Below are 18,189 nucleotides of genomic sequence, written 5' to 3'. Positions count from 1 at the left end.
GGAGACAGACAGAAAGGGAGACAGTCAGAAAGGGAGACAGACAGAAAGGGAGACAGTCAGTGAGGGAGACAGTCAGAAAGGGAGACAGACAGAAAGGGAGACAGACAGAAAGGGAGACAGTCAGTGAGGGAGACAGTCAGTGAGGGAGACAGTTAGTAAGGGAGACAGACAGAAAGGGAGACAGTCAGAATTGGAGACAGACAGAAAGGGAGACAGACAGAAAGGGAGACAGACAGAAAGGGAGACAGACAGAAAGGGAGACAGACAGAAAGAGAGACAGTCAGTAAGGGAGACAGTCAGTGAGGGAGACAGACAGAAAGGGAGACAGACAGAAAGGGAGACAGACAGAAGGGGAGACAGACAGAAAGGGAGACAGACAGACAGGGAGACAGACAGAAAGGGAGACAGACAGAAAGGGAGACAGACAGAAAGGGAGACAGACAGTGAGGGAGACAGACAGAAAGGGAGACAGACAGAAAGGGAGACAGACAGAAGGGGAGACAGACAGAAAGGGAGACAGACAGACAGGGAGACAGACAGAAAGGGAGACAGACAGAAAGGGAGACAGACAGTAAGGGAGACAGACAGAAAGGGAGACAGACAGAAAGGGAGACAGTCAGAATTGGAGACAGACAGAAAGGGAGACAGACAGAAAGGGAGACAGACAGAAAGGGAGACAGACAGAAAGGGAGACAGACAGAAAGGGAGACAGTCAGTAAGGGAGACAGTTAGTAAGGGAGACAGACAGAAAGGGAGACAGTCAGAATTGGAGACAGACAGAAAGGGAGACAGACAGAAAGGGAGACAGACAGAAAGGGAGACAGACAGAAAGGGAGACAGACAGAAAGGGAGACAGACAGAAAGGGAGACAGTCAGAAAGGGAGACAGACAGAAAGGGAGACAGACAGAAAGGGAGACAGACAGAAAGGGAGACAGTCAGTGAGGGAGACAGACAGAAAGGGAGACAGTCAGAAAGGGAGACAGACAGAAAGGGAGACAGAGAGAAAGGGAGACAGACAGAAAGGGAGACAGACAGAAAGGGAGACAGTCAGAATTGGAGACAGACAGAAAGGGAGACAGACAGAAAGGGAGACAGACAGAAAGGGAGACAGACAGAAAGGGAGACAGTCAGTAAGGGAGACAGTTAGTAAGGGAGACAGACAGAAAGGGAGACAGTTAGTAAGGGAGACAGACAGAAAGGGAGACAGTCAGAAAGGGAGACAGTCAGAAAGGGAGACAGACAGAAAGGGAGACAGACAGAAAGGGAGACAGACAGAAAGGGAGACAGACAGAAAGGGAGACAGACAGAAAGGGAGACAGACAGAAAGGGAGACAGTCAGAAAGGGAGACAGACAGAAAGGGAGACAGTCAGTGAGGGAGACAGTCAGAAAGGGAGACAGACAGAAAGGGAGACAGACAGAAAGGGAGACAGTCAGTGAGGGAGACAGTCAGTGAGGGAGACAGTTAGTAAGGGAGACAGACAGAAAGGGAGACAGTCAGAATTGGAGACAGACAGAAAGGGAGACAGACAGAAAGGGAGACAGACAGAAAGGGAGACAGACAGAAAGGGAGACAGACAGAAAGGGAGACAGTCAGAAAGGGAGACAGACAGAAAGGGAGACAGACAGAAAGGGAGACAGACAGAAAGGGAGACAGTCAGTGAGGGAGACAGACAGAAAGGGAGACAGTCAGAAAGGGAGACAGACAGAAAGGGAGACAGAGAGAAAGGGAGACAGACAGAAAGGGAGACAGTCAGTGAGGGAGACAGACAGAAAGGGAGACAGTTAGTAAGGGAGACAGTCAGATAGGGAGACAGTCAGTGAGGGAGACAGACAGACAGGGAGACAGTTACAGCCCAATTACAGGAAGAGAGAATTGGAAAAGACGTAGTGTGAATGTGAGAAAGAAGCAGTATGAAACAAAGTGTTAGAGAACAAGTGGCTGTCAGAGAGAAAGAGTGATTTGATGACTTCATGAGCAAGAGGATACAGTGTGGGTGGGGGGGGGGGGGGGGGGGGGGTGGGTCCCTACTCACGCAGAATACTCTGGTACAGTGTCTTGGAAGGCAGGCAGGTCGATCACATACTCGTTGTAAAGCCACTTGACCTTGAAGTGAAGATTCATGTAGTCAGCACTCTTACACAGACGATGTTTCTCGTGCTCTGGGGATAGAAAACACACACAGTTAGTTAACTTCTGTCTGTCTCAACTCCCATTCAAGAGGACCACAATGGAAATAAGTCCCAGACTTTATTGTGTGTTATCCTCCATGATTTAACAATGGAAATAAGTCCCAGACTTTATTGTGTGTTATCCTCCATGATTTAACAATGGAAATAAGTCCCAGACTTTATTGTGTGCTATCCTCCATGATTTAACAATGGAAATAAGTCCCAGACTTTATTGTGTGCTATCCTCCATGATTTAACAATGGAAATAAGTCCCAGACTTTATTGTGTGTTATCCTCCATGATTTAACAATGGAAATAAGTCCCAGACTTTATTGTGTGCTATCCTCCATGATTTTATTCATGTGCATGTATGACTTTTAAGTTTTATGTGTGCTTGTTTTTTTAAATGGTCGAATGAATAAACTAAACTAAACATGGGTTCACCCAAACGACAGCTACAGTTACATGAACAGTATATTCCACACAAGTGTCCCTGTTCTGATATACTGTTAGGCTCCAAACAAGCCACAACTCAAATAATAATTGCTGTCATGTTGAATTTGTGAAAATAATTGTTAGTGTTATTGTATGAATTAATTGATGAAGCCATCTCCCTAGGAGGGCTGGGAATTGTCACCCCTCTAACCACCAGGCTACCCTGCTGCTCCCCTCTAACCACTAGGCTACCCTGCTGCTCGCCTCTAACCACTAGGCTACCCTGCTGCTCCCCTCTAACCACTAGGCTACCCTGCTGCTCCCCTCTAACCACTAGGCTACCCTGCTGCTCCCCTCTAACCACTAGGCTACCCTGCTGCTCCCCTCTAACCACTAGGCTACCTGCCTCCTCTAACCACTAGGCTACCTGCCTCCTCTAACCACTAGGCTACCTGCCTCCTCTAACCACTAGGCTACCTGCCTCCTCTAACCACTAGGCTACCTGCCTCCTCTAACCACTAGGCTACCTGCCTCCTCTAACCACTAGGCTACCTGCCTCCTCTAACCACTAGGCTACCTGCCTCCTCTAACCACTAGGCTACCTGCCTCCTCTAACCACTAGGTTACCTGCCTCCTCTAACCACTAGGCTACCTGCCTCCTCTAACCACTAGGCTACCTGCCTCCTCTAACCACTAGGCTACCTGCCTCCTCTAACCACTAGGCTACCTGCCTCCTCTAACCACTAGGCTACCTGCCGCTCCGTCTTATGAAGACTGAGCTGAATTCAATGTAAAAGGCTTTGTAAGTAAAAAGCTCCGTTGACATTTCAGAGAGACACGCTTGTTTTTGTGAGAAATCTTTGAAAAACAAAAGGAATTTCGCGTTAATATGAAAAGTGTATAGTAAAATATGAAAATACTACATCATGTCTCAAAATCGATATCTATTCTACCTTAATATTGTTTTATGTCCTGCGGGATTCGAGAAGAAAGATCACAAATTCAACGATCCAGCCTAGCTGATGCAATGCTATTTTCCATATTTTTGACCACATTTTTCTGGCCATCCTACACGGGTAAAAACTCGGATAATGATACAGACATGAGGTTTGGACCTTTGGTTTTAGCCATTGGTCAAGATATGTGTTTTTGATTCGACATGCTAGGTGCTGATACGACGTGCATTGAGATTCTCACAATTCTATATGTACTGCGATTCGATACTGCGATTGCATTGTAATTTCATGGTCCAGACATCTTGCTCACTATACTGTCTCCTGCAAAGAAACAAGAGAGATCATGATACCATTTGTTTTGATCAGTAACGAATATAAAAGTTGGTTTCGCTATTTAAAAAGAAGATGGACAACAAGCCATAGGAAGAAACTTTCTGGCGAAGGTACAGCTGATTTGCGCCAACTAACGCTACCTAGCGAAAACACATCGATACTTGGAGTCTAAATATTAATATAATATTGTCCAAAATCATTTCAGAATATACTATACATGTTTTCCCCTGTCACTACTCTTTAGAGAAGACAGTAGACTATATTGTGTTGTCGTCCCGTGTGGCATAGTTGGTAGAGCACGGCTCAGTTGGTAGAGCACGGCTCAGTTGGTAGGGCACGGCTCAGCTGGTAGGGCACGGCTCAGCTGGTAGAGCACGGCTCAGTTGGTAGAGCACGGCTCAGCTGGTAGGGCACGGCTCAGTTGGTAGAGCACGGCTCAGCTGGTAGGGCACGGCTCAGTTGGTAGAGCACGGCTCAGCTGGTAGGGCACGGCTCAGTTGGTAGAGCACGGCTCAGCTGGTAGGGCACGGCTCAGTTGGTAGAGCACGGCTCAGTTGGTAGGGCACGGCTCAGTTGGTAGAGCACGGCTCAGCTGGTAGGGCACGGCTCAGTTGGTAGAGCACGGCTCAGCTGGTAGGGCACGGCTCAGTTGGTAGAGCACGGCTCAGCTGGTAGGGCACGGCTCAGTTGGTAGAGCACGGCTCAGCTGGTAGGGCATGTTTACTAGTGCTAAGCTCAAAGAGTTGGTCCCTGTGACTGATCTTTCTCCTGCTCTAAGACTGGACTGTCAACCCCCCGTGGTCAACACAGCACACACCATTAAACTGGTCTTCTCTGTACACCCGTCCGACATTACTGAACACACTTTTCTCTGTGTGAAGGCCAGGGTGTGTGTTGCTTGGACACATCTTTACTTTTACTGTGTGTGACTGAGGGGATTTTGGACCTCCTGGGCTGCCATCCATACCAAGGCCACATGATCCATCAGTATTGCTGTCTGCTGTGTTGTGGCGTGATGCTTGACGGTTCAGTGCATGGGAGCTCAGTGTTCAAAAAGACAAACAGAGCACAGCCAACACACACACACACACACACACACACACACACACACACACACACACACACACACACACACACACACACACACACACCCCTCACATCAAGATGAACACACAAGCATGTGTACACACACACACACACACGTCTTACCAGCGTAAAAGTCTAGTCTGCGGATTCGGATTGTTTCAGGCGCTGAGATGGCAACACAAATGAGAAACAAACAAAAAATGAGGAAGAAAGAGAGACAGAGCCAAAGATGGAAACGAGAGAGAAAGACAAACAAAGAGAGAGTGAGAGAGAGGAGGGGGGAGGAGAGAGAGTGAGAGGCAGCAGAAAATAGAAGGATAAAAAGTTATGGCAGGCAGGCAGGAGGAAGGCAGGAGGAAGGCAGGAGGAAGGCAGGCAGGAGGAAGGCAGGGAGTGATAATGGTAGGAAGAGAGAGATGAGGAGATAGAGAGCGTGACAGAACAGAAGGCAATGATAGAAGATAATGAGACTCCTGAACAAGAGAACAGCCCTCTGGAGTCATCATCGAGCATATGTAGCGTGTCAGTCCCGTAACATTTTAGTAATTTAACAGACACTCTTATCCAGAGCAACTTACAGGAGCAATTAGGTTTAAGTGCCTTGCTCAAGGGCACAGGTAGATTTTCCACCTAGTCGACTGGTGGATTCAAACCAGTGACCTTTGAGTTACTGGCCCAACACTATTAACGACTAGGCTACCTGTCGCTTCTCTCTCTTTCTATTTCTGCTTCGTACAGAGGCCAAGTCATCGTAATGATTAGTCTGCGTTAATATAATAATTATCATAATAATATATGTCCACTGAGCTACAGAGGACTCTGAACTTGGTCAAGTAAAATATGAATAAAAAAAAGAAGAACTAAACATCATTCGGATGCTAAGCCCAGGATTTATTCTACAGCGTTGATTCAAAATAAATTGTTTCCCCTATAAATGGCTTTTTGGTAAATAGAAATGAATGGAGCCAATACTAGCCACCATGCTTCTACACCTGCATTGCTTGCTGTTTGGGGTTTTAGGCTGGGTTTCTGTACAGCACTTTGAGATATCAGCTGATGTAAGAAGGGCTATATAAATAAATGTGATTTGATTTGATACTACAGAACCAATACTACAGTCTGGTTACAATACCAATACTACAGTCTGGTTACAACTAAAGACAAGCTAATGTTAGCATGAGACATGGTTCAATTTATATGAGAAACAACAGTTCTACCATGCTAGCTAACTAAGGACAAGCTAATATTAGCATGGGACATGGTTCTATTTATATGAGAAACAACAGTTCTACCATGCTAGCTAACTAAGGACAAGTTAATATTAGCATGGGACATAGTTCTATTTATATGAGAAACAACAGTTCTACCATGCTAGCCAACTAAGGACAAGCTAATGTTAGCATGGGACATAGTTCTATTTATATGAGAAACAACAGTTCTACCATGCTAGCTAACTAAGGACAAGCTAATATTAGCATGGGACATAGTTCTATTTATATGAGAAACAACAGTTCTACCATGCTAGCTAACTAAGGACAAGTTAATATTAGCATGGGACATAGTTCTATTTATATGAGAAACAACAGTTCTACCATGCTAGCCAACTAAGGACAAGCTAATGTTAGCATGGGACATAGTTCTATTTATATGAGAAACAACAGTTCTACCATGCTAGCCAACTAAGGACAAGCTAATGTTAGCATGGGACAAGGTTCTATTTATATGAGAAACAACAGTTTTACCATGCTGGCTAACTAAGGACAAGCTAGATAATAAACTAGATAATCTACTACCGTTGACCTATAACCTCACCATTGTTCCAGTGGTAGTGGTCGATGTTATCAAAAACTGAGAGAGGGATGACAGAAGATGATGAAGAGGAGAGAAAGAAATGGAGGAGTGAAAATGAGGAATGAGACAGAGATGACCAGCTAGAATGTGTATGTGAAAACATGCACACATACACACACACACACACACACACACACACACACACACACACACACACACACACACACACACACACACACACACACACACACACACAGATGGTCTTACCTTCTAGGGCGTACTTCATGTCCTGAGCGAACAGCGTCCACATGACTTCAGCACTGACCTTCCCCACGTTGAGCTCCTGAGGAAACCTGGGAACACAGGGGTCAGAGGTCAGCGATTAGGGTCACAGACCAGTTAGAGATGCTTAATAAACCACTTTTGATGAGTTCGATACCATTCCATTTATTCTGTTCCAGCCATTACTATGAGACCCTCTCCCCAATTAAGGCGCCACCAGCCGCCTGTGTTATATACATATTACTATGAGACCCTCTCCCCAATTAAGGCGCCACCAGCCGCCTGTGTTATATACATATTACTATGAGACCCTCTCCCCAATTAAGGCGCCACCAGCCGCCTGTGTTATATACATATATATAAATATGTGTGTGTGTGTGTGTGTGTGTGTGTGTGTGTGTGTGTGTGTGTGTGTGTGTGTGTGTGTGTGTGTGAGTGTGTGTGTGTGTGTGTGTGTGTGTGTGTGTGTGTGTGTACTGACTGGTTAATGATGGGTGTGTGTGTGTGTGTGTGTGTGTGTGTGTGTGTGTGTGTGTGTGTGTGTGTGTGTGTGTGTGTGTGTGTGTACTGACTGGTTAATGATGGGTGTGTAGGCGTTCTTATCTTCTTCTATGATGGAGACGATGAGGGTGATGAGTTTCGGCCAGAAGTCCAAATTGTGGATAGTAGGCCCTGTCTCCTCTGGCTCCTTCTTCACTTCCTCCTCTTCCTCTTCCTCTTCTTCTTCCTCCTCCTCCTCTTCTTCCTCAGCCTCCTCATCTCCCTCCTCCCCTTCTTCTCCCTGTTTCTTCTCCTTCTTCTTCTTCTTCTTCTCCTTCTTCTTCTTCTCTGGCTTGGGCTGTGGGAGAGAGAAGCAAAAGCCAAGAGTTTGTAAACATTCCTATGAAAGTTATTCAGACAACAGTGGTCAAAACGTGTTAACGCTTTTTCAGGTTGTAGTGTCGCAGGTCTGAACAAAAACAATTATACAATTTATTGAAGAAGAAGAAGCAGAATAATAAGAATAATTATACTCACAGGCTCGACGGCAGGCTGGAACTGTCTCATGTAGAGCTCTATACAGTTGTTGAAGATGTACTCATAGGTGGAGTTTCCACAGGCCTTCACACAGTCTCTCACAACATGGGCTGCCCTGGGGGGGCTCTGAAGTTCCAACACCTGGCCACACGGGGAAGGCAGAGAGGCAGAGAGACAGACAGTCAGACAGGCCGTCAGACAGAGGGAGAGACAGACAGAGAGAGAGACAGAGAGACAGATTCAGTCAGACTGAGAGACAGACAGACCCACGAGGGAGACTGAGACAGAGAGACAGATTCAGTCAGACTGAGAGACAGACAGACCCACGAGGGAGACTGAGACAGAGAGACAAACTCAGTCAGACAGAGAGGGAAAGACAGACGGACACAGTCAGACAGAGAAACAGACCCAAAGGGAGACAGACAGGCAGTCAGACAGAGAAACAGACCCAAAGGGAGACAGACAGGCAGTCAGACAGAGAAACAGACCCACAGGGAGACAGACAGGCAGTCAGACAGAGAAACAGACCCACAGGGAGACAGACAGGCAGTCAGACAGAGAAACAGACCCACGGTGGAGACAGACAGACAGACAGTCAGACAGAGAAACAGGCCCACGGTGGAGACAGACAGACAGACAGACAGTCAGACAGAGAGACAGACCCACGGTGGAGACAAACAGACAGACAGTCAGACAGAGAGACAGACCCAGTCAGACAGAGACAGACCCAGTCAGACAGAGAGACAGACCCAGTCAGACAGAGAGACAGACCCAGTCAGGCAGAGAGACAGACCCAGTCAGGCAGAGAGACAGACCCAGTCAGACAGAGAGACAGACCCAGTCAGACAGAGAGACAGACCCAGTCAGACAGAGAGGGAGAGACAGACCCAGTCAGACAGAGAGACAGACCCACAGGGAGACAGAGAAACAGACCCACAGGGAGAAAGAGAAACAGACCCACAGGGAGACAGAGAAACAGACCCACAGGGAGACAGAGAAACAGACCCACAGGGAGACAGACAGACAGACAGTCAGACAGAGAGACAGACCCACGGTGGAGACAGACAGACAGACAGTCAGACAGAGAGACAGACCCAGTCAGACAGAGAGACAGACCCAGTCAGACAGAGAGACAGACCCAGTCAGACAGAGAGACAGACCCAGTCAGACAGAGAGACAGACCCAGTCAGACAGACCCAGTCAGACAGAGAGACAGACCCAGTCAGACAGAGAGACAGACCCAGTCAGACAGAGAGACAGACCCAGTCAGACAGAGAGACAGACCCAGTCAGACAGAGATATTTTCATCCCTGTCACATGAAACCGCTGGCATGTGCGGTACGCTTTTGACAGTGGTGTTTTCCTGCTAATTTCATTACTGAACGGAGATTTGCACGTGGCCTACAGCCTTGTGCTCATTACAGGCTTATAATGTGAATAAATAATAGTTGATCAACATTTTAAACTAAACGTCATGATCTGTTGCATCAGACTCATGATTTTATAAAGCTTGTTTATGTATCCTAGGCCAACGTGTTGTTTGAATTTGGGATCTATCGTACCACAACTGTCCCAGAGTCGGTTTGGAATAGAGTATTTCTTTCTCGACAAGTTGACCAATAGAATAGGTAAATGTTTCTACTATGGGCATTGAGGGGATAGTAGATTGACATATAGGCTGTTTTTTGCTCTTCGTTTACTCGTCTTGTTTCCTGAGGAAAAGTACATGTTGGACAGGTATTCTAACATCTTTAAAGTGCACATCAGAATTCCGTAAGAAGGACGCATTGCATCTTCGAGTTGCATTACTTGTTAATATGAATTACCATAATGTAAATGTGATTTCTGTCATTCTGAGCACCGTGGGTGGACGCCCTAATCAGGCTACACACCCAATGCATGTTGGTTCGGTAAATTAAAATGCTGCTGGTCAAATGTCCAATGCTAAGTTTTTCTAACGGAAACCCTGACACACACACACACACACACACACAGACACAGACACAGACACAGACACACACACACACACACACACACACACACACAGAACACAGGGTAGGACTACACACACACACACACACACACACACACACACACAGACAGACAGACACAGACACAGACACACACACACACACACACACACACACACACACACACACACACACACAGAGAGAGAGAGATAATGTGATGGATACTGTGAATAATCTGGGTGTTAGTGTGAACAGTTATTGTCCAGCCTGACACCACATTCACAGTAATGATCTCTGATACATCCTCGTCCGTCCGTCTGTGTGTGTGTGTGTGTGTCTCTGTACCTTCATTCTGAAGAAGGTTATGCTTGTCAGCAGATCCACAGTAGACTTCAGGTCCTGCAGACGAGGCTTACTACTGGCTGGGAAGTTATTCTGATGGCGGGGAAGAGAGAAGGTGGTTAAGTTAGGGTGGAAAAACTCAAAAAATGAATGGTGCCAAAACGTCAGAAATTCCTTATGTTTCCTCAGCAGGCTGAAACATTCAGTCAACTGTCTCCAATGTACTGAAGGAAACACACCACATGCATTTACAGTAGGACTGTCTTTTTAGGATGCAACAGCCCCCATAAACTGGGCTCCCGAGTGGCACAGCGGTCTAAGGCACTGCATCTCAGCGCAGGAGCCGTCACTACAGTCCCTGGTTTGATTCCAGGCTGTATCACATCCGGCCGTGAATGGGAGTCCCATAGGGTGGCGCACAATTGGCCCAGTGTCATCCGGGTTTGGTCGGCGTAGGCCGTCATTGTAAATAAGAATTTGTTCTTAAAACTGACTTGCCTAGTTAAATAAAGGTTAAATTAAAAAATATATATATAGGTAAAACATTCAAAGAAACAACACGTCCACTGTTCTGTGGACTGGCCAAGACTGCCAGGTCACATACTATTTGTACGTTGATACAGGAGATTTAGCCTGGCTTTGAGCTGAAGGAAATACTGTGGATACAGGAGATTTAGACTGGCTTAGAGCTGAAGGAAATACTGTGGATACAGGAGATTTAGACTGGCTTTGATCTGAAGGAAATACTGTGGATACAGGAGATTTAGACTGGCTTAGAGCTGAAGGAAATACTGTGGATACAGGAGATTTAGACTGGCTTTGATCTGAAGGAAATACTGTGGATACAGGAGATTTAGACTGGCTTTGAGCTGAAGGAAATACTGTGGATACAGGAGATTTAGACTGGCTTTGATCTGAAGGAAATACTGTGGATACAGGAGATTTAGACTGGCTTAGAGATGAAGGAAATACTGTGGATACAGGAGATTTAGACTGGCTTTGATCTGAAGGAAATACTGTGGATACAGGAGATTTAGACTGGCTTAGAGATGAAGGAAATACTGTGGATACAGGAGATTTAGACTGGCTTAGAGATGAAGGAAATACTGTGGATACAGGAGATTTAGACTGGCTTTGATCTGAAGGAAATACTGTTGATATACAGTGACTGGTTTCTTCTGTGGTTTTACTGTACAGGGTGAATGGATCAATCTAGATTGAAAGTATAGCACTAGATATACACATCATCTATACTAGACTTGGTACTAGACTTGGTAGTGAGTTGGTAGGTAGATAAGATAGTCAGGAGAGATGTAGACTTACTCTGTATGTGGAGAGGTCGATCCGAAGAGAGTTGTGCAGTTGATCCATGAGTTTAACAAAACGATCTTTCTAGTTTGGGGAAGAAGAGAGAAAGAATGCTATTTGGCTCTAAACAGAGAGTACACAGTGGCAGAATACCTGACCACTGTGACTGACCCACAATTAAGGAAAGCTTTGACTATGTACAGACTCAGTGAGCATAGCCTTGCTATTGAGAAAGGCCGCCGTAGGCAGACATGGCTCTCAAGAGAAGACTGGATATGTGCACACTGCCCACAAAATGAGCTGCATTTCCTAACCTCCTGACAAAATGTATGAACATATTAGAGACACATATTTCCCTCACAAAGAATTGAAGAAAAAAATCCAATTTGGATTAACTCCCATATCTACTGGGTGAAATACCACAGTGTGCCATCACAGCAGCAAGATTTGTGACCTGTTGCCACGAGAAAACGGCAACAAGTGAAGAACAAACACCATTGTAAATACAATCCATATTTACGTTTATTTATTTTCCCTTTTGTACTTTAACTATTTGCACATACTATGACATTTGTAATGTCTTTATTCTTTTGGAACTTCTGTGAGTGTAATGTTTACTGTTCATTTGATTGTTTATTTCACTTTTGTTTATTATCTACTTCACTTGCTTTGGCCATGTTAACATATGTTTCCCATGTCAATAAAGCCCCTAAATTGAATTGAATTGAACTTGAATTGAGAGAGCGAGAGAGATAGACAAGAGCGAGAGACAAGAGCGAGAGAGAGAGAGAAGAGAAGAGAAGAGAAGAGAAGAGAAGAGAGGAGAAGAGAGGAGAAGAGAAAGAGAGAGACAGAGAGGAGAGTGATGTAGGGAATGTTGACAGGGAGGGAGACTGTTGTCCAGACATTCTGAGTTAATGTGCTTCGGGGTGATAGAGAGTATATGTGTGCCTGGTTATTAAAGAGAGAAAGATTAAAGTATTTGAGTCAACATGTGTGTGTGTGCGTGTGTGTGTGTGTGTGTGTGTGTGTGTGCGTGTGTGTGTGTGTACCACAACAAGAAGTAGTGAATAGAGGAGAGAAAGGAGAGGAGAGGGGGGGGGGGGGGGGGGGGGGCTTAATCTAGATTTACAGGTTGTTGTCACTGAAGACTTTACTATCCGCATAGAGACCATCACTCCCTGGGAGGATGGAGTTGGACCACAATTCTCCCCCACGCCTCCTCTTCAGACAGAGATAATAGCTATAATGGCCACATTGTCCTTCCCCACAGCTAATGGCTATATTCACCCCATCTCCTCAGACCTAGTGGTAATAGGATCCCTTCCTGAATGTTCCCGCCCTATCCCATCTGCAGTATGGTCCAACCACAGCAGCTAGCTGGTCCAGTCTTACCTCTTCTCTAATCCAATGACCGCATCCCAAATGACACACTATGACCAAGGCCCAAAAGGAATATGGTGCCATTTGGGACACGAGCCCTGTCAGAACTCCAAGGGCTCTAACCTTTATTATGAGCTCATAGAGTTTTAATATTAAAACCGGATATCACCAAGGAAACCACACACACACACACACACACACACACTTTCTATCAGTGGGCCAATCACAAGGCTGGATTATGAAAATGAGGAAAAGATGAAGAGATCAAAATTATCACTTTATCCTTCACATGATGGATAATGATCAGATGATGGGAGAGAAAGTAGGGAGAAAGGGAGAGAGAGAGAGGGAATCAGGGATAGAGCGAGAGAGCGAGAGAATAAAAACCCTCCAACCCAAAAAGGCATGTGGTGTTGATGGTATCCTTAATGAAATGATCAAATATACAGACAACAAATTCCAACTGGCTATACTACAACTCTATAACATCATCCTTAGCTCTGGCATCTTTCCCAATATTTGGAACCAAGGACTTATCACCCCAATCCACAAAAGTGGAGACAAATTTGACCCCAATAACTACTGTGGGATATGCGTCAACAGCAACCTTGGGAAAATCCTCTGCATTATTATTAACAGCAGACTTGTACATTTCCATTGAAAACAATGTACTGAGTAAATGTCAAATTGGCTTTTTAACAAATTACCGTACAACAGACCATGTATTCACCCTGCATGCCCTAATTGACAACCAAACAAACCAAAATAAAGGCAAAGTCTTCTTATGCTTTGTTGATTTCAAAAAAGCCTTCGACTCAATTTGGCATGAGGGTCTGCTATACAAATTGATGGAAAGTGGTGTTGGGGGAAAAACATACGACATTATAAAATCCATGTACACAAACAACAAGTGTGCGGTTAAAATAGGCAAAAAACACACACATTTCTTCCCACAAGGCCGTGGGGTGAGACAGGGATGCAGCTTAAGCCCCACCCTCTTCAGCATATATATCAACGAATTGGCACGGGCACTAGAAAAGTCTGCAGCACCCGGCATCACCCTACTAGAATCTGAAGTCAAATGTCTACTGTTTGCTGATGATCTGGTGCTTCTGTCACCAACCAAGGAGGGCCTACACCACCTAGATATTCTGCACAGATTCTGCCAGATCTGGGCCCTGACCGTAAATCTCAGTAAGACCAAAATTATGGTGTTCCAAAAAAGGTCCAGTCGCCAGGACCACAAATACAAATTCCATCTAGACACCATTGCCCTTTAGCACACAAAAAAACTATACCTACCTCGGCCTAAACATCAGCGCCACAGGTAACTTCCACAAAGCTGTGAACGATCTGAGAGACAAGGCAAGAAGGGCATTCTATGCCATCAAAAGAAACATAAATTTCAACATACCAATTAGGATTTGGCTAAAAATACTTGAATCAGTCATAGAGCCCATTGCCCTTTATGGTTGTGAGGTCTGGGGTCCGCTCACCAACCAAGACTTCACAAAATTTGACAAACACCAAATTGAGACCATGCATGCAGAATTCTGCAAAAATATCCTCTGTGTACAACATAGAGCACCAAATAATGCATGCAGAGCAGAATTAGGCCGATACCCACTAATTATCCAAATCCAGAAAAGAGCAGTTAAATTTTACAACCACCTAAAAAGGAAACGATTCCCAAACCTTCCATAACAAAGCCATCACCTACAGAGAAATGAACCTGGAGAAGAGTCCCCTACGCAATCTGGTCCTGGGGCTCTGTTCACAAACACAAACACACCCCACAGAGCACCAGGACATCAGCACAATTAGACCCAACCAAATCATGAGAAAACAAAAAGATAATTACTTGACACATTGGAAAGAATTAACAAAAAAACAGAGCAAACTAGAATGCTATTTGGCCCTAAACAGAGAGTACCCAGTGGCAGAATACCTTACCACTGTGACTGGCCCAAACTTAAGGAAAGCTTTGACTATGTACAGATTCAGTGAGCAAAGCCTTGCTATCGAGAAAGGCCGCCGTAGGCAGACATGGCTCTCAAGAGAAGACAGGCTATGTGCACACTGCCCACAAAATGAGGTGGAAACTGAGCTGCACTTCCTAACCTCCTGCCCAATGTATGACCATATTAGAGACACATATTTCCCTCACATTACACAGTTCCACAAAGATTTCGATAACAAACCCAATTTTGATAAACTCCCATATCTACTGGGTGAAATTCCACAGTGTGCCATCACAGCAGCAAGATGTGTGACCTGTTGCCACAAGAAAAGGTCAACCAGTGAAGAACACACACCATTGTAAATACAACCCATATTTATGCTTATTTATTTTCCCTTGTGTACTTTAACCCTTTGTACATTGTTACAACACTGTATATATACATAATATGACATTTGTAATGTCTTTATTGTTTTGAAACTTCTGTATTGTGTAATGTTTACTGTCAGGCGGATTATTTACACGGCGTCATAGTTTCATCAGGGTACCCGTACGCCGGCCTCTACATCGCCGTCTCGCTCTAGGACCTGGTACGGGGTGAGCAGTGCAGGCTCTCACCTATCTGGCAACACACTCATTATGGTCAACAGGAAAAAAAGGATAGCCAATCTGGCAACGAACTAACTGTAGTCAGTTGGGAAACACAGGCTGTCACAAACTTGGCAACTCTGTTTCAACAGTCAGTAGAAAAAAACTCAGGATTACCAATCTGAAACATAATCTAACTTTAATCAGTAGGGAAACACAGACAGGATATCACCAACCTGGCAACCCAGAAAGAGAGCGTCATATCCTTAGCCTATGGTAACACTAGTGAGAACCCTGGGCCCATTAGATTGAGTACACGCTGCCAGCAGCCAGCCAGTCGCTCATAAATCACAGTCGTTTGACTGCGACTGGCAGGGGACAGCCGGTGGCGGAGACAAAATGGATATCCGTCTCCATTGCAGTGGCACTACTAGTGCTCTTGGCTGGAATCCCAGGGGCCATTAAGACTGGCCTCTGGCTGCTTCTGGGCTCTCTCATTTGGCTAAGACTGGGCTCACATTCAAAACACATTTCAGAGTGGGAGTTGGAGTGCAGGTTTCCTCTGTCCATATTACAGCACTTCTACTCTGAGACACTGTGTAGATAATATGTACCCTGGGTATTACGCTGTGGTCATGTTGCTGTGTACATCTCACAGCTCTTAAGGCTAACATAGACGTTAGTAATCCTACCGACTGATCACCGATGGCGATGAGTCAGCCTACAGGAAGGAAGTCAGTGACCTGGCAGTGTGGTGCCAGGACAACAACCTCTCCCTCAACGTCAGTAAGACCAAGGAGCTGATCGTGGACGACAGAAAAACGAGGGAGAGCACCACATCAACGGGGCTGTAGAGGAGCGGGTCGACCCTGCCTTCATGTACATATCTACCTCAAATACCTTATTATTATCTATCCTGATGCCTAGTCACTTTACCCTGCCTTCATGTACATATCTACCTCAAATACCTTATTATTATCTATCCTGATGTCTAGTCACTTTACCCTGCCTTCATGTACATATCTACCTCAAATACCTTATTATTATCTATCCTGATGCCTAGTCACTTTACCCTGCCTTCGTTTCATCTGACCATATGACATTCTCCCAATCTTCTTCTGGATCATCCAAATGCTCTCTAGCAAACTTCAGACCGGCCTGGACATGTACTGGCTTTAAGCAGGGGGACACGTCTGGCACTGCAGGATTTGAGTCCCTGGCGGCGTAGTGTGTTACTGATGGTATGGCTTTGTTACTTTGGTCCCAGCTCTCTGCAGGTCATTCACTAAGTATTTCACGGTTAAGTCTACACCAGTTGTATTCCGTGCATGTGACAAATAATTTGATTTGATAAAACACACTATGACGTACCAACACAAACACACCATGACATACCAAACACACCATGACGTACCAAACACACCATGACGTACCAAACACACCATGACATACCAAACACACCATGACGTACCAAACACACCATGACGTACCAAACACACCATGACGTACCAAACACACCATGACGTACCAAACACACCATGACGTACCAACACAAACACACCATGACGTACCAACACAAACACACCATGACGTACCAACACAAACACACCATGACATACCAACACAAACACACCATGACGTACCAACACAAACACACTATGACGTACCAAACACACCATGACATACCAACACAAACACACCATGACGTACCAACACAAACACACTATGACGTACCAAACACACCATGACGTACCAACACAAACACACCATGACGTACCAAACACACCATGACGTACCAACACAAACACACCATGACGTACCAACACAAACACACTATGACGTACCAAACACACCATGACATACCAACACAAACACACCATGACGTACCAACACAAACACACCATGACGTACCAACACAAACACACTATGACGTACCAACACAAACACACTATGACGTACCAACACACCATGACGTACCAACACACCATGACGTACCAACACAAACACACCATGACATACCAACACAAACACACCATGACGTACCAACACAAACACACTATGACGTACCAACACAAACACACCATGACGTACCAAACAAAAACACACCATGACGTACCAACACAAACACACTATGACGTACCAACAAACACACTATGACGTACCAAACACACCATGACGTACCAACACAAACACACCATGACGTACCAACACAAACACACCATGACGTACCAACACAAACACACCATGACATACCAAACACAAACACACCATGACGTACCAACACAAACACACCATGACGTACCAACACAAACACACTATGACGTACCAACACAAACACACTATGACGTACCAACACAAACACACCATGACGTACCAAACACACCATGACGTACCAACACAAACACACCATGACGTACCAACACAAACACACTATGACGTACCAACACAAACACACCATGACGTACCAACACAAACACACCATGACGTACCAACACAAACACACCATGACGTACCAACACAAACACACTATGACGTACCAACACAAACACACCATGACGTACCAACAC

The 18,189-nt window shown here is 45.2% G+C and overlaps 1 protein-coding gene across 2 annotated transcripts in view; it reads right to left on the bottom strand.

Moving 5' to 3' along the window:
* Positions 1-18,189, bottom strand: part of LOC110536437 (protein unc-13 homolog B) — a 135,044-nt gene that overhangs the window by 35,753 nt on the left and 81,102 nt on the right. Inside the window, exons 9-16 of one of the 2 annotated variants that reach the window (XM_090191220.1) lie at positions 11,707-11,775; positions 10,387-10,476; positions 8,072-8,212; positions 7,627-7,892; positions 7,040-7,125; positions 6,794-6,829; positions 5,105-5,146; positions 2,036-2,162 (exon numbers count right to left, since the gene is read on the bottom strand). In XM_090191220.1, coding sequence (XP_090047346.1) covers positions 2,036-2,162; positions 5,105-5,146; positions 6,794-6,829; positions 7,040-7,125; positions 7,627-7,892; positions 8,072-8,212; positions 10,387-10,476; positions 11,707-11,775 — 857 coding nt within the window. The remainder of the gene's footprint in view (positions 1-2,035; positions 2,163-5,104; positions 5,147-6,793; positions 6,830-7,039; positions 7,126-7,626; positions 7,893-8,071; positions 8,213-10,386; positions 10,477-11,706; positions 11,776-18,189) is intronic. The other variant, XM_090191219.1, reaches the window with a different exon arrangement.

This window comes from Oncorhynchus mykiss, chromosome 11, assembly GCF_057628025.1.
Source record: "Oncorhynchus mykiss isolate SJ-2025 chromosome 11, ASM5762802v1, whole genome shotgun sequence".
NCBI classification, from domain to species: domain Eukaryota; kingdom Metazoa; phylum Chordata; class Actinopteri; order Salmoniformes; family Salmonidae; genus Oncorhynchus; species Oncorhynchus mykiss.
Note: the sequence above shows the minus strand (reverse complement) of the source record. Positions and strands in the feature narration are given on the sequence as shown.